Raw genomic sequence first — 22620 nt, forward strand, 5'->3', positions numbered from 1 at the left:
TGTTTTTACACAGTAGTGCACTTGGAAGTCCACTGAATTATCTTAAGAGATACAGAGGCTGTGTGGCCAACATCATTCTCATCAACTAATGTTTGTTTTGTTCCCATCCTGCTGTAAAAAGGGAATTAGAGCTTAGACCCAGTTGTCCAGCAGCTGGTGTGGTGAAAAAGTGGCTGGTTAGCTCCTGTCTCTGGCATTTTTAGCCAAGAAATCACTGAGATAAGAGTACAGATAGAAGAAAATAATTCATGGAGAAAAGTAATGGGATATGCCAGCAAAAAGTCCAGAACAACTTCAGATGCCAAAAACTGGTCTTGTTCCCCAAAAGATCTTTATATCCATAGCCCATATTTTTCTTTGACATTATTAAAGTTTAAACCAAAAAACTGTTTTCAAATCCCACGCAGTCTGTGTTGAAGGATCTATCTAAGGAGTGTTTGACATTTTACCTGTGTCATTGTGGTTCACATTGTAACCACCAGGCAGCCCCTTTCCACAGTACAAAGCATAAAGCAAATGGTACCCCCAAGAGACGAAAGACATGGTGAGCCCATTAAAAACTGTTGAGGTTTGTTTTTTCTATTTGAACTTTAGAAGAAGAAAATTAAGTTGCCACTTGAGTCCAAGATGCCAAGAATGTCACCTTTATCAGCTGATTTTTCTCACCATCAGGAGGTCTCTAAGTAGGTTCAACAGCAACTGTCTATCACTGTTGGGATCCTAAGTGTGCACTCTCTGAAAATCATCCACCCCACTGTGTAATCAGCAGTGTTTGCAGAATACATTAATGTCAAAGTCATACTAAGGTCAGCAACAACAGGCCAGAATTTAAATTTAAAAAAAATACTTGATTTGAATTTGGCATTAGCTGATGACTATTTTAATTTTTTTTTTAAATCTCTAATCACTTGGGAAGAAGATAATACCTTAAAGAAAGGTTATATGTCTTCTCTCCCAATAGCTTCAGGATCTCATAAGCTCTCACCTCCAGTTCCTAAGAATTTCCTAACTAGTCACTCTACTTCCAGTTGCTTCCATTCTCTGCTATTAATCCACTCATATACTGTGCCAGAGTGATCTTGCCAAAGCTTAGGTCTGATTATATTATTCACCTCTTAAAATCCCCCTAAGGCTCCCTGTGGCTTCTAGGATAAAGGTCTGATTCCCTACATGGCCTTCAGAGCCTGTGCTGACCTGGCCTGTGCCCATCTCGCCAAGCTCGTGGCATGCCTGTAATGTCGGATCTGTGTGCATCTGAAAAGAGCTACTCACCAGTCCTCAGAACATCCTGCATTCATAGTCTCATGCTATTTTACATGGTCTTCTCATTGCCTGGAGTCATAATATCTGTCATTTACTTGAAAAATACTTTAGCGTAGATGCTTTAGTTTTATTCAACTTCTTTGAAAATAAAGTTAAAAATAAAATGTAAACTTTATTTAAATTTCAACCATGGTAGCAATCAGTGCCCTAGTCATGAATCCCATTCCAGAGTTGGTCAACTTTCATTCTGTCAGAAAGATCACGTTCCAGGGGAGGCTGCAACCAGTGCCATTACTGGTATTCTTATCAAAATTATACATTTGTGCCAATTAGTACATGAATGTCAGAATGGGTTTTTATTGGTGAAATTAGTTATTAGTTAATTAGCAACTGTTAAGATGAGCATCTATCAGTAAAAATGAGCAGTAGTCAAGATATTTGGATTCTCTTGGATGAACTGCTTTTAAGAATATAACACATCCCATATAAAAGTTAGCTTAAAATGGATCGTTCAACTAAATGTAAAATCTAAAATTCTAAAACTTCTAGAAGAAAACATAGGAAAAAATTTTGATCATTTTATGTAGGCAGAGATTTCTGAAATATGACACTGAAAGTACCATCCAAAAAGAAAAAAGTTATAAATTGAACTTCATCAAAATTAAAACCATTTTTGATAGACATTGTCAAGATTAAAATACAAGCAAAAGACCAGGAGAAAATATTTGCAAAATGCATATCTGATAAAGGACTTGTATCCAGAATATACAATGAACTCTCAAAACTTAAGAAAACAAAAAACCAAATTTTTAAAACAGGGCAAATGATTTGAACAGATATTTCATCAAAGATATATGTACAGAAAATAAGCACGTGAGAATATGCTCAACATCATTCGTCATTAGGAAAATGCAAATTAAAACCACAGTGAGATACTGCTCTACATCTATTAGGATGACCAAAAATTGTTCTTTAAAACTGACAACACCAAGTACTGATGAAGATGTGGAACAACTGGAACTTTTGTATCCTGCCAGTAAGAAAGCAAAATGGCACAGCTGCTTTGGAAAGCAATTTGGTAGTTTCTTATAAAAGTAAACATACGTTTACCATATGATCCAGCAGTCTCACTTCTAGGTATTTATCCAAGAGAAATAAATGCAAAGTTATATGCACACAAAAATGTGTACATGAAGTAGCTTTATCCACAACCACCTAAATCTGGAAAGAATCTAAATATCAGTGAGTGAATAGATAATCTGTGGGACATCCAATTCAGTGGAAGGCTACCCAGCAATAAAAAGTAATGAACAACATAGATGAATCTCAAATGCTTTGTGCTAAGTGAAAAAGCCAAACTCAAAAGGCTACATACTGTATGATTCCATTTATATGGCATCCTGGAAAAGACAACTGTAGGAGCAGAAAAATAGATCAGTGGTTGCCAAAGGTTTGGGAGTTGAGTAGGGATTGACTATAAAGGGACACAGAGAATTTTGGAGGAGATGTTTGTGTTCTATAATTTGGTTCTGGTGGTGGTTAGACAATTGTATATGTTTGTTAAAACTAATAGAACTGTACACTAAAAGGGGGGAGTTTTACTGTTTGTAAATTATTTCTCAATAAACCTGACTATAAGTAAAGAAAGATGACAGGCAAAGCGTGGTCGCATCATAAGAGATAATAATGCCCTAGGCTTTTGCAGCCATTCATTTAGGAATATTTCTTATTACTTGATGCCAACTGTAAAGGTAACAGAGCATGGACCCTGGATTATGTCATCATGTCTTACCTCCAGTGAACCTTCCATGCAAGGTCAGACAGAGCACCTAAAATGACAGAGTTAGGACTAGACTGGGCGTACAGAATAGCCTGTTTGAACTCTGCCTGCCACGGAATACTGTTGGTTTGGGATTTTTTTTTTTTTTTTTTTTTTTAACTAGGGTGGGGGATTCAAAATAAATACCTGCATGTAGGGCAGAATTTGGACTGAAACACACTCTGATTACAACTTTAAAAGGCTGTGTTGGTACAGCCAATCCATACCCACCTCAGACTTCTTCAGCAGCTACTAATATCTGCCAAAAAGAACCTGAGAATTGTGTGTGACCAGACTGACACAGGCCATTTTCACATAGAAATGCCCTCCTTCCTCAAGCTGTCAGATATATTCTGTGAGACTCAAACATCACCTTCCGTCAGGACCCTTTCCTGATACCCCGTGGCACGTTTCCATGGCACACTGTGTAGATGTGCTTGGAGTGAGATGCTGTTCTCTTTTAGTCATTTTCTTAATCTGCCCCACTAGGCTGTGGGTCTTTAAGGATACAAACTGTCTTCTATTTCCAGGGCCTAGCACAATTTCTTACAAATTCATAGAGGTTCCGTACGTGATTTACGTAACTAATACATTATCATTAATAAATATAAGACTACTGATGACTGCCAATACTTACTACGCACGCCATTTGTGCCAGACACTGCTATACATAACACTGCTACAGTTATGAGGCAGCTGTTGTTTTCACCCCCATTTAATGGATAAGGAAACTGAGGGATGGAGAAATAAAGTAACTTGCCTAAAGTTATACAGCTGGTGACTGAAGCCAAAGTAGTCGCCTTACACTTTTAAGATCTGTAAACTCTGCCTCTCATCTTCATTGCAATAATATCTGTTGAAAATTACAATGCTTTTCACACTATTCCTACAACCCTGGCATTGAAAAGAATTTTAGAACTCCTTACCAACACTGTATGGATTAAACAAGTAATGATCACAGCAGCCAGCTTGCCCCAGATCACTCAGTTGTTCTACAGAATAACTAAGATGGCTTTCTGGTTAAAAGAGGGGAGGTGTTTACATTAAAACATACAAGGCCACAGCTGCTTCATACTAAGTGTAGAGCATAATGTCTGACACAAATAGAGTACAGAGTTAAGCGTTGGCTGTCATCGCTAGTCTTACATTTATTAATGATAATTTATTAGTTAGTTTGGTGCTGTGTCCCAAGATCATTGCCCTCCCTGGAAAGATTTATTAGTAACTGCTCTCCCCATCTCTCTCTTTTTCAGGGTTCACTGCTTCCACTATCTCATCCCTCTTGCAAAGGAGGGGAACTATGCCATTGTGGCTAATGTGGAAAGTATGGATTATGACCCCCTGGTGGTCAAGCTCAACAAAGATATCAGCGCCATTGAAGAAGCCATGAGTGCCAGCCTTCAGCAGCACAAGTTCCAGTATATCTTTGAAGGTCAGACCCTGCTTCTGTCTCTGGGAGTTGGGGAGGAAGAAAGGATGAAGGTTTTCCTGATTTTCTGTATTACTGAAGTTGAAGACTTGTGGAAAAGAGTTGTTTGTTTGCTTGCTTCCTTGTTTGAACTAAATCTGCAATACCTAGCCTCTTTGTGTGTGACTAGGTAGACAACAATATGGCCGCCATCTGCTCCTGATTGATAAGGAGATTTAATCCAAGATAAGGCAGATGGCTGCCTCCCTGACATGCCACTCATGAGATTTGAGAGAATGTGCAGACTGGGCCACAAATTAACTCAAGAGGAGCTTATGAAAGAAAAAAAAAAAAAGCACACATACACAATGAAGAGAGAATCCTGAAAGATCACTCATTGGCTAAAATTATCACTGGAACGGGAAGTTTTCTCACAGAATGTTATAATCATCTGGAAAGAACAGAAGCCTCTGATTAGCAGCAATTTTTAGGAAGGATATGTCCATAAATGCCTCCAAGGGGCAGGCAAGGAAGGGTGTGAGAGACAGGAAATACCATCTAAAGACATTATGCTTCACAATTTTGAAAAAAATGTGATGGCACCCAAATAATTTTTCATGATGAATTTCACCCAGAGGACCCCAGTTAGGATTTCACATTATGTTTCCTTTGTCCATGTTTTGGTTTGTTTATGTGAAAACTTGTATCTGTGTTCTCTCACAGAATTAAACTAGTATTTTTTAAAACAACTAAGAAGGTACATTGTCCAAAGGATTGTGGCAAACTGACAATACATGGCCAATGTTTGCTTTATGAAAGTTATATTCCTGCAAATTTGGACCCCCCCAAAATCCAATCCTTAAATATATATGGAGTTATAAAGAGATGTGTTCTCTTGGGGTATATCTCTCAAAGACTTTAACCAAAAAGTGTAAGTGATTAAAGGGTTAGCTGTCAGTTAACCCCATGGCACTATGAGTTTGGCGGCACCTGGAATATTCTGCCACTTTAAGCTGCAGTGCCTACCTGAGAATTCACTTTTCTGTTATTACACCGAGTTTCCTCTTTGCTCTTGACTATGGCTCTTCCCAGCCCCTGCATATCAACATTTGTTTTTTCCCTATGACAAAATACATTTAATGTATTTATTATAATGTATTATTATTTCTTATTCTCTACAAACAGCATAACCCATCATTACCCAGACTTGCAGACCATGTTATATTGTGGCAGGGAAAAAAAAAAAAAAAAAAAAACTGTACCTAAAGTTATGGACGTGAGAGAATGACACCAAAACTTGGCCTACAGAGATTTTTCATATAAATAAGTTGTCTAGGTTTAAATGTAGAATCTGCGGTTGTGTTTTTCTTTGAATAAAAACTTTTCTTCACATTCAAATAGTAGCACATATAAGTTTGTGGTCTTGAAGCAGTGTTGTGTGAGTGTAGCTGAAGCAAGACCTGAATGCATCTCCTCCCTCATTTCTACTTTCACCTTAATCAAGGGAAAACTCATTTTGAAGACATGGGGAGCCATGGACCTAAAGATAAGCCCTGCACTCTGATCTAAACCTCAGAGTCTCGGGGAAGGGACTAGACTTCAGAACAGGAAAACAACCAATAGCAAATGGCTTGCAACTAGTCAGACCAGCTTTACAATTCCGAGGAAAATGTCCTGCTAGCATCCAAGAATAAGAAAGAAGGAAGAAACATTTACTGAATTCCATTTAGAATTAAAATCCAGCTTTTAAAAATAGTAACCCATATGTGCCTCACGTTGTTCTGAACCAGCGTTTCTCAACTTAATTACATGGGGTATCCTGAGGAGGACTTGGTAGTTTGCTGATGTCCTGAGCTGTCCTTTGCTAAATTTCACAGACCACAAAACAACCCTCTAGATGTAAGAACAAACCACTTAGGGGGCCCCAAAATGTCCAAAGATGTCTCACAGGAAGTCAACAGTTAATGTATTATCTGCTTTGCCTTCACCCTTTGTTTCTAATTACATTTTCTCCAATTACTACTTTAGAAATACACCCATTGCCATTTGTAAGGTGTGTTAGCATTATTGCCAATAACCCAGTTTTCTTATTGATTTATTTTTTACTTGACAGTGTTGAAATATATTAACATTATTGCCAAGGCCCAGTTTCATATTGATTTTATTTATGTAGCTTCCCAGTCAACTTTTGAGCCAAAAGTGTCATTCTCTACTTTTCAGGAGGAAGGAGAGGCCAAACAGGTCATTTTATATGCCTGTGTTCTTCTCTGCTTCCCAATTGTCTGTAAAGAAAAGCAGGATTTCCCATGCATTTCAACAGTTTGTAATAACCTGGCCTCTTCTCTAAGGCCTTGGCGTGGTGGCAGTAGGTGTACATGGCAATGCTGGAGATGTGGCTGTTACCAGGCTTTGCCGCCAACATGAAATCCACCCATTTGTAACTACTAGGGCAATGTAGAAATACCCTAAAATTATTGTCAGATCAGCAGATGCAACCATCAGAGGTAGATTTTCTTTGGTCATTTAAATGTTGGATTAGAAGACAGCAATTCTGTGTGCAGGTTTCTGTAGGAATGCCTCTAATCTGTCTTCCATTTTCTTTGCTCTGCACTGTGCTGACCGCTCAGGCCTGGGCCACCTCATCTCCTGCATCCTCATTAATGGTGCCCAGTACTTCAGGCGCATCAGTGAGTCTGGCATCAAGAAAATGTGTAGGAACATTTTTGTTCTTCAGCAGAATTTGACCAACATCACCATGTCACGGGAGGCAGACCTGGACTTCGCAAGGTAGGGGGGAAAACCGGGCTTAGTTTCTTGTGCCAAAGTCGAGACTTCATTGCCTGTGAAGTCATTTTTAAAAATGGACTCTTGATGCAGAAAAAGCTTAGTTTAAAAAAAGAAAGAAAGAAGCACAGATACATGTTTTTAGGTCCTATAGAGAAGGTAATTTCACAGAAATCTATTGAATTTTGTTACTTTGGCAGGTAGTTTTTCCTGATTTCTAACTGAAGTTGTTCTTATTACAGTACTTGAATAACGTTTTTTTCTGCGTATAAAAGTATACATGCTTATTGCATAAAATATGTAAGATAAAATACAAAGAAGAATATAAACCTTTGATCTAGAGGCTAAGATATTTGGTATATTTTCTTCTGACTTTCTTGCATGTGCTGTGTTGTTTATGTGACTTTTCACACATACTCGAGCATATGATTTCCCTTTTTCCAAAATTGGAACTATGTTAATGCAATTTTATATTAATTTAATTTTGTTTTCCCATATCAATAACGTTGTTTGAAAACATAATTTTTCCACATTCATTAATACTCCTCGAAAACATTACTTTTAACGATGCCCGAACAAATATTTCATGGCATAAATGAGCCATATTTATTTTTAATCACTTGCAAATTTTTGAACATTTGAATTTTTCCCTTTTTTTCTTTCATTGTAAATAACATGTATCTACTGTATTTTTACAGGAACCTACTTCTCATTTCTTCCATCTTGTTCCGATTGAAACCCATCTCTTCTTGTTCTCACTGGGAGGAAAGTGACAACTCATCACTCTCCTTTCTCTAAGTTTTCTGATCTTAATTTTTTTTTAAGTGACAGGGTATTGCTCTGTTACCTAGGCTGGAGTGCAGTGGTGTGAATATGGCTCACTGTAGCCTTGAATTCCTAGGCTCAAGGGATCCTCTGAGGAGCTGGGACTAAAGGCGCACACCACCACACCTGGCTAATTTTTATATTTTTTTTTTTATAGAGACAGGGTCTCGCTATGTTGCCTAGGCTGGTCTTGAACTCCTGGCCTCAAGCAATCCTCCTGTCCCAGCCTCCCAAAGCACTGGAATTATAGGCATAAGTCACTGCATCTGGCCTTGATCTCAATTTTTAATGTTTTTGTATAACACACTTTTTCAAAATTTGAGAGTTAGTTTTCTTCTCTCTTCATTTGTTTTAACACCATCTAAACCTTAATTAGAATATCAAACCTTTGGTGCTTTAATAAAAGCTTAAGCAATTTGAAGATGATAAATATGTTATTTTCATGCTGTATTGCCATTTATACCTGAGTGGATTATTCCGTAAACTCCCTTATTTTCCAGAAGCCTTCATGGTTAGGAAGTCACTTGTTTTTAAATTCTGCCTGACATTTAGTATTTCTGTGTCTTTTCACTTAATTTTTTTTTTTTTTTTTTTTTTTTTTTTGAGACGGAGTCTCGCTCTCTCTCCCAGGCTGGTGTGCAGTGGCCAGATCTCAGCTCACTGCAAGCTCCGCCTCCCGGGTTCATGCCATTCTCCTGCCTCAGCCTCCTGAGTAGCTGGGACTGCCGGCTAATTTTTTTTTGTATTTTTAGTAGAGACGGGGTTGGCCGGGTGCGGTGGCTCACGCCTGTAATCCCAGCACTTTGGGAGGTCGAGGCGGGTGGATCACGAGGTCAGGAGATCGAGACCATCCTGGCTAACATGGTGAAATCACTTGATTTTTTTGATTCCTTGAGAAGTGCAGGAAAATTTGAAACAATTCTTGAGGCATTTACGGAGATGATGAAATATTATATTACTTTAACAATTATAAAGACAAATATGCTGTGATCTTTGTTTTGGTTATGAACCATATATGTTCATTTTTAACCTTTCTTCCTCAATCTTTTACTACATTTGTTCCATTGCTACCCTGTTCCTCTGCCTTTCTGTCCTTCTCCTTCCCTTTCTTTTTCTATTTGTGGGAAAGTAAGAAGAGACAGAGAGAGTGAGAGAGAGAAATAGTATGTGTGTTTTCATTAAATTGCCTGTTCTAGGCTAAATTTGGTGGAACGCCTTCCTTGCTCAGATTAGGGAAACCAGGTGTGACAGAATGCTGCATTTATTTGGTCGCTCTTATGGGGAATGATCTCATTATTGAATTAGTCTAGTCATAATAACATTGACAAGGGGAAGTTAAGAACATAGAGGCCTGAGGGATACAGAAACCCATTACTAATGCTCTAAGGAATACAATTCCTAAATTCAATCATCCTATTTTAAATGATTTTTTTTTTTTATTTAGCTGAAATAAGTAAATTAACACAGTTTTTGGCAGACAGTATGGGGCCTGCAAAACCTGGCATCTGAATAATGCAATGCTGACTGGGCAGGATTGAAGTTGGCATCAGCAGGTCATGTGCCGATGAAGCATTTCTTCAGGAACTAAGTGAGTCCCAACCACGCCACGCCTTTTACAGTTAGATTGGTGAATTATGTCCCAGGAAGTAGGTACAAGTGGCATGTGGACCACTTGGGAGATGTACTGCTACTATTCTTCTTTATTCTGACATGGATTTTTGACAGGAAATAGGCTAGCATAAACATACAGGACTGGCTGAATCTGTTCTTCTGTTCCTGCTTCAGAAGACATCTCCTTTCTAAGACTATAAGCTCCAAGAGGCTTTTTTCTCAGTGCCTGTACCAAAGTAAGTGTTCATTGTATGTGCTGAATGAATGAACAGATACCAAATCAAGGCTAATTTTGGTGTGGATGAAGGCCTTGGATATTGACAAGTTAGTTTATGTTTAATTCCCTGAAGGTTTAAACTAGCCGGCATGGGTCAGTTTTCTTATAAGCTTGTAAGAAAAAACATATTTTCCTTGCAGTTCATTCTTTGTAAAACAAAAAGCATTACAAAAAGAAATAATGTAGCCCTACTATTCAGAGTCTCTTTCCCTCTCATTTTTTCTTGCTTTTATACAGACATACTTTATAGCCTTATTTTTCCCCCCTTCTTGTTTTTGATAGGGACAGGTTTTGTGAAAGGTGCTCCATCAATTCTACCATATTTGAAGCTATGTAAAATAAATAAAACAGCAATACCAAAATAGCCAGAAATAATAGACTGCAGCAGTATACCTCAGCATTCCTGAAGCAATGTCTAATCAAGCATGGACAGCATCTGTACTTTCAGCAAATCTCTATAGGAATGTTATCTGCTAACACAGTAATTAATCACTACTTGCCATGTGTCAGAAAACTTATTTAACAAGAAGTTGCAAAGTGCTTGTAGTTTTCTTACCTTCTCAGCCTTCCTGGCCAGTGGAAAATATAACACCTTTCTGTAATAAAGAAATGAGGGATCTGGAGCAATTCCATTGATGTTGATTCTTCTACTCATAGTATTTTTTCTTGTCTCTCTCTTTTCATATACACCTTTCCTCTAACTGATCTCTAATAGGAGGGTAGATCTTGGGTGAGCAAAGGAACCAGACAACCTGTAACATTACCAGAAGTACAGAGAGCCTCTGTCCTCTATGGTAATGATCATTTAAGCTGTCTTACGGTTTTGACCCCACTGTTAATTTTCAGAGTCAAAAAGATCCAGGAAAATCAGTGCAGATGAGTTAGAAGGTGGAAGGGCTTTATGAGTGTGCTTTTTTAGTTCCTTTCATCACAGAGCATCTTAACTTGAGCTGTCATGTGCCCTTCCACATGTGAGTCACAGAAGCCTCCTAGGAGTCCAGATGGTGGGAGCATAACAAGAGAGGTCCAAATGAATGGTGACTGGAGTCCCCAGGGTGTATCTGACAACCCTTCTAGCTTGAGTGATGCCATCGTTCAAAAAGAATATCCCAGAGTTTTCTTCCCAGTTCTCTCCTCTTTACCCCATTTTGTCTCTTTCTCTACCTCTTCAACTGTCTCTTTTTTCTCCTTGATTTCTCCAATAACTCTACTTCCTGCTGTCCTCCTTCAAGGTTTCATTGCTCCTCAGTTTTTCCCCTGATTTTGGTTCTCCTTGGACTGGTATCTTTCACTCTTAAACCTGTGCAAGATAAGGAAACAAAAGCTGCAGTTCAGGAAGTAGTAGGGCAAAAAATTGTAACACCCAAGACAGATTCCTCGCCCTGTTATTCCTTCATTTCTTCATTCCTTCATCAAATATTTATTCAGTGTATGTTCTCTGTAGGTCCCGGCCTCATAAAACTTGCATTACTGTGGGGCAAGATGCAAAGTAATAAATAAGTAAAATATATATAAAGTATTTCAGATGATAATATATGCTGTAGTTAAAAAAAAAAAAAAGAGTAGGCATGGGGAGGGGACCAGAGGGTGCCAGAGTATAATGGAGGTAATCCGAAATTTTAGAGTGTTCATGGAAGTCCTTAATGAGATGGTAACATTTGAGGAAAAACCTAAAGGCAGAGTAGGAGCAAGCCATGCAGCTATCTAGGGAAAGGGCATACCAGGAAAGAACATGTAAGGGTGAAGAGCCAGAGGGAGGCGGACACTTAACATCTGAAGAACAAAGCAGAAAGGCCAGAATGGATGAAGTGAGTGAGCAGGGGAAGAGTAAGAGATGAAGTCTGAGGTTTGATCTAAGGAGCTGAGATCTGGAAAGTCATTGTAACGACACTGAGTTTTACTTTGCATGAGGTTGGAAGCTATTAGAAGGTTTGGCGCAGAAGGACGCTGCATAATGTGAATCAGTCTGGCCGCGATGTTGAAACTAACATCGCAGTTGTTAGTTGTGGAGGGGTATTGTAGGCAAAGGCAGAAGCAGGAGACTCTGTTAGAAAACTGTGGCAATAATCTTCTAGGTGAAAGGTAGTGGTGATTCAAAGCAAGATAGTAGCACTGGAGAGGATGAGATATGGTCAGATTAGGATATATTTTAAAAGTTAAGCTAACAGGATTTGCCGAGGAATCAGAAGTGAACCAGAGACTCCAAAGTTTTTGATCTGAACAATTCAAAGCATGAAGTTTTTATTTACTGTAATGAAAGTGAACCAGACCATAGGAGAGGCTATTGAAGTGTGTGGAGGGTAGAGCAGGGGTTCAGATAGAGAGTGGATAACAAGAAATGTTAGTTTGAGATGCCTATTAGGCACCAGAATAGACATAAAAAGGGAGCTGGCTATACAACCTGGAGTTGAGGAGATGAGAGTTTTGGAGTCATCAGCTTATAGGTGAGATTTAAAGTCATGAGAAAGGCTGAGGGGTGAGATCTCAATGGGAGCACAAGTAGAGGAAAAAGAGAAGGCTGTCCAAGAATTGGACCTTGGGTACCCCACTGTTGAGATGCTGGAGAAGAACCAGCAGAGGAAGTTGAGGAGGTAGCCAACAGAATAGGAAGATAACTAAGAAAAGGTGTTGTCCCAGAAGTCAAGGGAGGTGTTTTCAGAGGAGTGTGTCTTCATCTGTGTCAAATGCTGTTAATAGGTTAAATTAGCTCAAGACAGAGAACTGGCTACTGGTGGGCTTGACAAGAGCCCTGAAATGCTTTGGTTTGCATTCCTTTATCTTCTGTACACAACTGACCTAAAGTAGGAGTACGCTTCAAATGTATATATTTGGGAAGAAGTTCCCCACTCCTCGAGTCTACGGTAGGGTTTGATGTGATCAGGGCAAAACAAAAATGCAATTATTTTTAGTGCGATGTATAAAAGACCAAATTGGCAGCCTCTCTTTTCTCGAGGTCAATATCAACATGTATAAATCATGTTGACAGTATGTCTATGTGCCCTTGACATGATGTGATGAAAATGGCACTTTACCAAAACCTATTACCTCAGGCTAATCATAAGAAAGACATCAGAAAGATTCCAACAGAGATACGTACTGTGAAATACCTGATCAGTACTCATCCAAACTGTCAAAGCCATCAGAAACAAGGAAAGTCTGAAAAACTATCACAGCCAACAGGAGCCTAGGAGATACGATGGCTAAAATGTACTGTGACCTCCTGGATGACGCCCTGGAACAAAAACAACATAGGTAAAAACTAAGGCCCTGAATGAACTATAGATTTTAGTTAAAATAATGTGTTATTATTGGTTCATTCACTGTAACAAATGTATCATACTAATGTAACATGTTAATAATAGGGAAACTGGTACAGATTATATGTGAACTCTGTACTATCTTCTCAATTTTTCTGTGAATCCAAAACTATTCTAAAGAATAAAGTCTATTAATAAAAATATTAGACAAAGTATTTCAGAGAACATTTATCCAATGAAGGTATACAGGTGGCTAATTCACATTAAGCATGAAAAGATGCTCAAATTCATTTGTTATTAGGGAAATGGCAAATTAAAACCACAATGAGACACCACTCTGTGCCCACCAGGATTGCTATAACAATAATAATAATTTTAAAAAGACAATGAAAATGTTGGCAAGGTTATGGAGAAACTGGAACCCTCTTTTGCCGCTGGTAGAAATGTAAAATGGCACAGCTGCATCAGTTCCTCAAAAAGTTAAACATAGAGTTAGGTATGACCTAGGAATTTCACTCCTAGGTACATACACAGATAAATGAAAACATACATGCATACAAAAATACGTACACAAATGTTCATAGCAAGCATTATCTATAATAGCCAAAAAGTATAAACAGGCTGGGCGTGGTGGCTCACACCTGTAATCCGAGCACTTTGGGAGGCTGAGGTGGGCAGATCACAAGGTCAGGAGATCAAGACCATCCTGGCTAACATGGTAAAACCCTGTCTCTACTAAAAATACAAAAAAAAATTAGCCGGGTATGGTGGCAGACGCCTGTAGTCCCAGCTATTCAGGAGGCTAAGGCAGGAGAATACTTGAACCCAGGAGGCAGAGCTTGCAGTGAGCCAAGATTGCGCCACTGCACTCCAGCCTGGGCGACAAAGCGAGACTCCATCTCAAAAAAAAAGTACAAACAACCAGATATCCATCAACGTATGGATGTATAGAATGTGGTACATCCATACAATGGACTTTATTTGGCCACAGAAAGAGGTCATGTGCTTAATCTTGAAACATTATGTTAAATTTAGGAAGCTAGTAACAAACAAAAAGCCATTTTGTATGATACTATTCATATGAAATGTCCAAAATAGGCAAATGCATAGGATAGAAAGATTACTAGGAGTTGAAAGGAAATGGGGAAATGGATAGAGTCGTCTTTGGGGGGTGATGAAAATGTGCTAAACTAGACTGTGCTGATGGTTGTACAGCCTGTGACTATTCTAAAAGTCCTTGCGTTGTACCCTCTAAGTCTGAAAATTATGTGGTGTGAATTAGATCTCGATGAAGCTGTTTTTAAAAAAAAAAAAGAGGTTGAGCTTTAAGACTTGAAAAATCAAATGATTTGCCGTAGGAAATGAGGAGCCCAAGTTTTAACCTCTCATTAGTGGGGAACCTTTTAAAAGGAAATATTTGGCTCATTTTTTAGTTTCCCTAATCCATCCTGAGAGGTAGAAGATAAAGGAAGAATTTTTGGAGAAGGAGGTGATGCTTCATATTAGTCTTGATAGGAATTATCCGGAATAGGGAGAAAGTCATTTGGAAGAGAAAGGGTAGTTCCGGGGACTGGAGAAGACGTTCAAGGAAGGAGATGGTGAAAGAGGAGACCTGAGTCATCATCAGTCCTGAAGTCAGGGCTGGCTTAGGATAAGCCACAAATGCCACCTTATTAAGGCCTTCTCTCCTGCACTTTGAAAACATGCCTTCCTCCCCCACCAGCAGCACTCCCTATTCTCCTTACCATGATTTTAAAAAGCAAGTATCTGACATATTTTATATTTACTTATTTGTTCCTCATCTGTCTACCCTGAATAGAATGTAAGTTCCATAGGCAGGGATCCTTTTCTGTTCACTGCTGTAGCCCCAGGACCTAAACCAGTACCTGGCATATAGTAGACATTCAGTAAATGCTTGTGAGCATTAAAGTTATTTGGACTTTATCCTGTAAGTAACTGAAGGATTCTAAGCACAGGAGTGAGATGGTGAGATTTATATTCTAAGTACATCATTTCCTCAGCAGTATAGGACTTGGATTTGAGGAAGATAAAACTGGATGCCTTCCAATCAATTGGAAGGTGATTGCTAAGAAAGTGATGTGTAGGGGCCGGGCACAGCAGCTCCCACCTGTAATCCCAGCACTTTGGGAGGCCGAGACAGGTGGATCACGAGGTCAGGAAATCGAGACCATCTTGGCCAACATGGTGAAACCCCATCTCTACTAAAATACAAAAAGCCAGGTGTGATGGCACGTGCCTGTAATCCCAGCTACTTGGTAGGCTGAGGCAGGGGAATCGCTTGAACCTGGGAGGTGGAGGTTAGAGTGAGCTGAGATCGCGCCACTGCACTCCAGCCTAGTGACAGAGCAAGACTCCGTCTCAAAAAAAAGTAAGTGATGTGAGGGCTTCAACAATATCAGTGCTTGGCGGTAGGGGGAGGGGGAATGGAGGAGACATATTTGAGAAGTGTGAAGGAGCTAAAATTGGCAGGTCTTGGGGAGTGATTGAATAGTGAGGGTAAAGGGAAGGAGTCAAGGTTGACTCTCCAATTTCTAACATGAGTGTCTAGCCAGATTACACCACGGTCAAGTAAGATAAGGATACAGGAGGAGAGAGGAGTAGGTTTGACGGAGGGAAGATCATCAGTGGCTGTGGTGAGTGTCAGATGGATGTAGGACTTCCAAGTGGAGACATCTAACATGCAACTGGACATGTGAACTGGAAGCTTGAGGGAGAGGCCGGGAGTGAACCAACAGATATGGGGAATCATCATCATGGAGCTGTTTAAAACCATTAATGGAGATCAAGGCTGTAGGTAGATGGAGAGCAATCCCCTGGGGAAGACCCAGAGAAAAGGGCATGAGAAGGAAAAGGAGCCCCTGAAGAAGATAGGGAAGGAATGGTCTCATAGGACAAGGGCAGAACACAGCTCATGAAGACCAAACAGAGTGCATGATCACATAGCTGCCTGCACAGAAATGCTACTTTCCCCATAAATTAATAGAGCATCCTTCTTCCCAATAAATGGAAGCATTTTCTCATGTTAACTTCTCCAGCTCTTTTAATTAAACTGTCCAGATACTTTCCTCAAGTGACGGAGTGACAAAGCCAGCCTAGCAACTAAACATACGGATTCAGACCCCTGCATCTTCCGTGACCTTGTACCTTCACTAAGGCCAGGCATGATCTCTGGCATAGCTGAGAATGTTGAATTCTTCCCAGGGGAGCTATTTACATAAATTTGTTTCCTACAAACCTATTGCACCAGGAACATTACTTTTTGTTTTCTGCAGGAAAGGTTATGAATTTTCCCTTTTGGAATGACCGAAGTGTAGTTTGATAGAAGGGGATTAGCAATGACATGCTGCCACCTACTGGAAATGCCCACAGACAGCCTTACTGAGAATGTCTGTGGTTTCCTAAATCTCCCCTGACTCTTCTGAATCAAGAGAGGGTACTGCCCCTGAAGTAGACTTCAAAGGTGACTTGCCTTGAAAACATGAAATGCCCCACCCTATCAAATAAAATTCTATCTCTGACTGCTTTGCTAGAAGAACAATTTTGTTTCTGAGAAAGAAGCACAATATTTGTCACATCCTTTTTTCTGTTTGCGTTTGCCAGCTTTATTCTGCCATTGGTCTTGTTCGCCTTCCCAATTCTAGGGGCACCTATCCTTTTCCCAAGATTTACCTTTAATACTCCAGATTTTTGACTCAAGATTATTAGCCATGTAGATTTGGGATTAATTTTGTAGAAAAGACTAGTCTGCTGCCAAAAAAAATTCTTTTTTTAATGATGATGCCCCTTAAAATGCTGTGAAATCTCTTAAATTTAATAGTGATAAAAAGCTAGCCCCGGTTTTCCTAGGGACCAGAGTGAATTGGGAAATGCGATGGTTTACATGGCTCCTGCTGCCAGATAGAAGGAAATATACCAGTTGATAAAATTCAGTAATAAAACAAAATCTTGTATGGCCTGATCTGATGGACTTTCTTAAAGATCTTTATATAAATAGATTTAAATAATATTACATCTCTCTAATTAAACCTCATTTGACCTTGCTGTCCCATTTCTGACCATGTCGCTTTTTTCTGATCTCCCTTTTTTTTTTTTTTTTTGCATTTACATTGGGTCCCGTGCATTGTAACAATTAATTGATCACTAATTAATCGTTTAATTAGAACTCCTTGAATACAGGTGAGCATGCCTTACTGGTCTGCATATCCTTCACAGAGCACTTCAGAGCAATAAATACTTCTAAGCCTCTCACAAAAATTTCTCTCAGTAACTGACGTTTGATTCCCCATAAACATATCTCATGTGTGAGGCTTTGGTTAAGTAAGATTTCTTTTGATTATGCTCAATTAGTGTCACCATATTTTGTACATATATATTGTCAATGTATAATTTAGGGTTCCTCGAGATTACTGGCAGACAGTGACAGTCTTCCCTTTGTAGCACATGTGCTGGAATTGGAATGATTCAGAGATTAGCATAGATAGCGAGTGTTATTATTATCCACTAAAGATCCCAAGGAACAGAAATAAGAAGTGACTTGTCCAAAGTCTCTCATCAAATCCTGCTATTTATATATCCTACAGTACCTTTGTATTCATCATAGTAAATTAAATTAACCCACCCAGGGAGGCTATTTTTCTGCCAGGGAAGGGTTGCATTGTACTGAAAAGATATTAAGCTTGTTCTGTGACTGAAGCCCAAGAATGATCATTTACCAACTCTATTAGAATTCTCACTGGAAAAGAATTGAGACTGGAAGCTGACCTTTCTTGTTTTGTAAATAAAGATGTAGTGTTTAAATTTTGATGCTTAAAAGTAGGAAACTGGCAGAATTGCTGTTGTAAAAGCAGAGCTACAGTCCCTTGCAAATGGTATCATGGCCAGACTTTCTATCCTGCCCCTCCCTTTACCTGCTTTGGCATATACAGGAAAAAAGCCCTTCTCTTCATTCCCACCTCCTGCTTTGCTGAACACCCTTTGCTGATCCAAAGAGAAAAAGATCAGAGTACTGAAGGAAGGTCACATGGCCACAGTGAATTCTGTGGCCAGCACTCAGCTCAGGGACCTTTTGTTCCCTAAAACCTTCTACAATGTGCCTGGCCCATATCAGCTGCTCTTTTTATAATCCTTTTTTTTTTTTTTTTTTAATTTTCTGTACTCTAAAATTAATACCTCATTATGTGCTATATTGTTCTTCATTTGTTCCCATCTTTTAATATTTTATTCCTCTAATTTTTATTAGCATGTTCTCTCTCTCTCTCTACTGAATTATAAAGTTCTTGTGACTAGTTACCATGATTGTATTTTGTTTGGTTTCTGGGTGGTTTTCCCTGTTTTGTTTCTCTGTAATAGACTAATTGTCAGCAATCTAAAGTATTTATGAAAATAATTTGGGTTTCAAAGTATGTTTGATATGTACTGCTTTCGATATATGTTTGTTTTTGTTTTTTCTTTGAGACAGAGTCTTGCTCTGTCACCCAGGCTGAAGTGCAGTGGCGTGATCTCGCTCCATACAACCTCCGCCTCCCAGGTTCAAGCGATTCTGCCTCAGGCTCCCAAGTAGCTGGGACTACAGGCATGTGCCACCACACCCGGCTAATTTTTGTATTTTTAGTAGAGACGGGGTTTCACTATGTTAGCGAGACTGGTCACAAACTCCTGACCTCAAGTGATCCACCTGCCTCAGCCTCCCAAAGTGCTGAGATTACAGGCATGAGGCATGGCGCCCAGCCGTGATGTATGTTTTAGAGAGCATCTATAGCTAAATACAAATAAGTTACCAAGAAATAGTTTTTGTACCTAGCTTTACAGACCTTTAACTTTAAACTACTTTCTCTAAAACAAGGAAAGCTCCTGCAAGACATGTGATTTTTTTTTTTTACAAACCATCCTAGAGGCCTATATTGGTGACTTTCTCTCAGTGATGATGATGATGATGACATATTCCCATCATAATACGAGTACTTATAATTACTATTATGTAATGATCTCAGCACATGACATGAATTTTAGTAAATGCTTTACTTACATTGGTTCACTGAATGTCCCTGAAACTCTCTATGTAGCTATTGCTGCAAATAGATGAGAAAACTAAAGCTTAAGGAAGTTAAGTAAATTCCTAGTTTACATAAGAAGTGAGGCAAGATTCAAACTTAGGTCAATCCAACCCCAAAGTCTATGTATGCTCTTAACTACGTGAAGTGAGGCTACCATTTTGGTCAATGTTGGGTCTCTCTTTTGCTTACATTAAAATATGATTTTATTTTTCAGTTAGTCTCTTAGCTACCAAACATTTTCTTTCCCTTTATTTTCTCTGCTTGGGTGTCTTTCCCAGTTGATTTCCACTGAGCTCTGATTGCTAACCGTTTTAATCCGCTTTAATGGGCAGTTTGACGGCAGAGGGGTCTGCAGACTCTTCCTACCTTGGTAGGTGTTATGGGGTTGGTTTTGCTCAGCTGTCAGGTGTTTTCGTGCTGTTTACGGGTCTTCTGCTGGCCTTCCAAACAACTGTTCTGGGGAAGCAACACTTAGACCCAAGACCACTGTCTCAGAACCTCACCACAAACTAGCACATCGTCCACGGCACTGAGCAGCCCTGTCATTAATCCAAATGCACACACCTGTGCTTTTAAAACAGTCAGCAGCTCAACCAAGTGCTTCCCAAAGACTAGAAAGTATAAGAATTTCCTGATCAGCTATAGGGTCTCTTCCAGGGAAATTGCTTTAAGTGGAAACTCTTTGACTCCATCCCTAAAAGTTCTGATTCAGAAGGCTGAGGGTAGGGCTTGGGCATCTGCAGTTTAACAAGTGCTCCAGGAGATTATCCCCATGCAGAAATACTGGCCTGACCTGTTTTCTTTGAGAGTCATGCAATATCCAGACCATTGTCTTTCAGCCTCATGTTTCTCCTTTAGTCCCCCTGACTCTTATCTCCTACTGCAGGCAGTGAAAGTAAAAATAACTTGAAAGCACTTTTCTAGATTATCTTAAATTATCATTAAAAGGACCCACAAGGTGGTCACCATTATTACTCTCAGTTAACATGTGTAGACACTGAGGCAGGGTCGGGTTGTATTCTTGGAAATTTGGGACTAAATAGCATTTCATTCACCTAGTAGTTGGCTAATAAATCAACCTTTAATTGTTGCATGAATTTGAATAAGTCACTTCAGCTCTCTTGGCTGAAGTTTCCTCATCTATAAAATAAAGGGTTTGTGCCTGTAATCCCAGTACTTTGGGAGGCTGAGGCAGGTGGATCACTTGAGGTCAGGAGTCTGAGACCAGCCTGGCCAACATGGTGAAACGCTGTCTCTACTAAAAATACAAAAATTAGCCAGGCGTGGTGGCAGGTGCCTGTAGTCCCAGCTACTTGGGAGGCTGAAGCAGGAGAATCACTTGAACCTGGGAGGGGGAGACTGCAGTGAGCCGAGATTGCGCCACTGCACTCCAGCCTGGGCAACAGAGTGAGACTCTGTCTCAAAAAAAAAAAAAAAAAAAAATGAAGGGTTTGATTAGAAGATCAACCATAGGGTCTCTTGCAGATTGGACTTGCCTAGAGTGCCATGACATAAAGCCAGAGAGGGGTTTGAGAGATCTAGAGCCCTGCCTCAACTCCTAGCTCTCAGAAGAGACTATCACAGGAAAGCTATCTAAGAGGAAGGAAATTAGCTCCCATCCAATTCTATAAAGATACTGTAAAGATTTCTGAGATATGCAGTATATAACAGGCATTTTAATATTTGTTGACTGGATAAACTAATGCGTGTGTATATGGATGAATTAATGAGCAAGGAAGGACTGTAGGCCTGTTCATTTTCTTAGTCAAGATCGTGCTTATAGCATTTGCTCACCACACGTACAGGAAAGTAAAACAGAGGTAGATGCTGGCTACTGCTTTTGCATGACCTATAAAGGTCTTATAAGGCTCTGAACAGTAATTCAAAACCTAAACGTGTAGGTACTCAAAAACATAAATGTCACATCTGCTTTAGCTCTTCATCTCCTTTGCTGTGCTGTAGTTTTCCAATTGATGGAAAGGTTTTATTCAGATCAGCCATTTCTCTTTTTCCTGAAGGCATTCTTAATCTCTGTGTTCTAACCTTTAACGATATAGACTTCGGTTGCCGTGTAATGATTTCCATTGCCTGGAATCTGCATGTTTAAATTCCTCCAAAGAATTGTGCACCTTCTGTTTTTCTCAGTTGCAGATGGAGTCAAAGCAGGAAAAAAAAAAAAAAAAAAAAGAGTGGAGTAGGAGAGACCAGCTCTTGATTGACTTCTCTCTCTTGACACACACAGTCAGGGGAAGGAACGGATCAATGGCCTCAACTTTTCAGCAGGCATTAACACTGCATCTCATTCTCCTTCAGGCAATCTGTTTTGCAGAGACGCTGATTAAACATTTTGGGGTATTGGGGACAGAAGGAGGGAGGGAGAGGTTGGGGATTTTTAGTGGCTAGAGCATTTTATTGACAACATTAAAGGCTTCATGATATATTTGACCAGAAATTAATTACAGCCCAGTTCCCCATTTCTCCCTTAGGTGACAGTCTTCTGTTGATGTGTGCCGCTGTGAAAGTAATAATAGGTTTCAAATGTTTGTGAAAAACATAAAGTAATTACTTGCTGTGGTAAATCAGTCATTTGAAGCTTCAGCTTCTCTCTGTTTTATGTGTGTGGCAGTCCGTCTGTTTCTTTTCTTAACTTTAATTATATAGCGTATGAGAATTTTTATTTTTCAGTTTTCAGAAATTTTGCTTTTTTCATTTCTTGGTGCATAGTTCTCCAGGGACATAGGTATTGAAACGATAATGACACATAACCAGCATTTGAACAAGGGAAGCATATGTGTGTGAGGAAGTTCATTGCTTTAGTTAAGTTTCGTAGCTATTGGCTATCAGCTATTTGCCAGTTCTCTAATGGGCCTTAAATATCTACTGTCTGTTGTACGGAGGGGAAGAATTGGCTTTCAGGCATTTTAAGGCTCCTTCCACCAATAGCATATGTTTACGTTATGAACCCTCAAGCCAAAGAGTCTGTAATAGCTCTTTCCCCTATTGCGGCACTATTCACAATAGCAAAGACTTGGAATCAACCCAAATGTCCATCAGTGACAGACTGGATTAAGAAAATGTGGCACATATACACCATGGAATACTATGCAGCCATAAAAAAGGATGAGTTTGCGTCCTTTGTAGGGACATGGATGCAGCTGGAAACCATCATTCTTAGCAAATTATCACAAGAAGAGAAAACCAAACACCGCATGTTCTCACTCATAGGTGGGAACTGAACAATGAGCTCACTTGGACTCGGGAAGGGGAACATCACACACTGGGGCCTATCATGGGGAGGGGGG

The 22620-nt window shown here is 39.5% G+C and overlaps 1 protein-coding gene across 3 annotated transcripts in view; it reads left to right on the forward strand.

Moving 5' to 3' along the window:
- The window catches only part of EXOC4 (exocyst complex component 4), an 821075-nt gene that overhangs the window by 755849 nt on the left and 42606 nt on the right, over nucleotides 1–22620 (forward strand). For 2 of the 3 annotated variants that reach the window (XM_023207825.2, XM_023207827.2), the window contains exons 16-17: nucleotides 4336–4514; nucleotides 7118–7277. In XM_023207825.2, the coding sequence (XP_023063593.1) occupies nucleotides 4336–4514; nucleotides 7118–7277 (339 nt within the window). Of the gene's footprint in view, nucleotides 1–4335; nucleotides 4515–7117; nucleotides 7278–9543; nucleotides 11548–22620 lie in introns of those variants that run through there. The other variant, XM_026454384.1, reaches the window with a different exon arrangement.

The sequence above is a fragment of the Piliocolobus tephrosceles genome, chromosome 8, assembly GCF_002776525.5.
Source record: "Piliocolobus tephrosceles isolate RC106 chromosome 8, ASM277652v3, whole genome shotgun sequence".
In the NCBI taxonomy this organism is placed as follows: Eukaryota; Metazoa; Chordata; class Mammalia; order Primates; family Cercopithecidae; genus Piliocolobus; species Piliocolobus tephrosceles.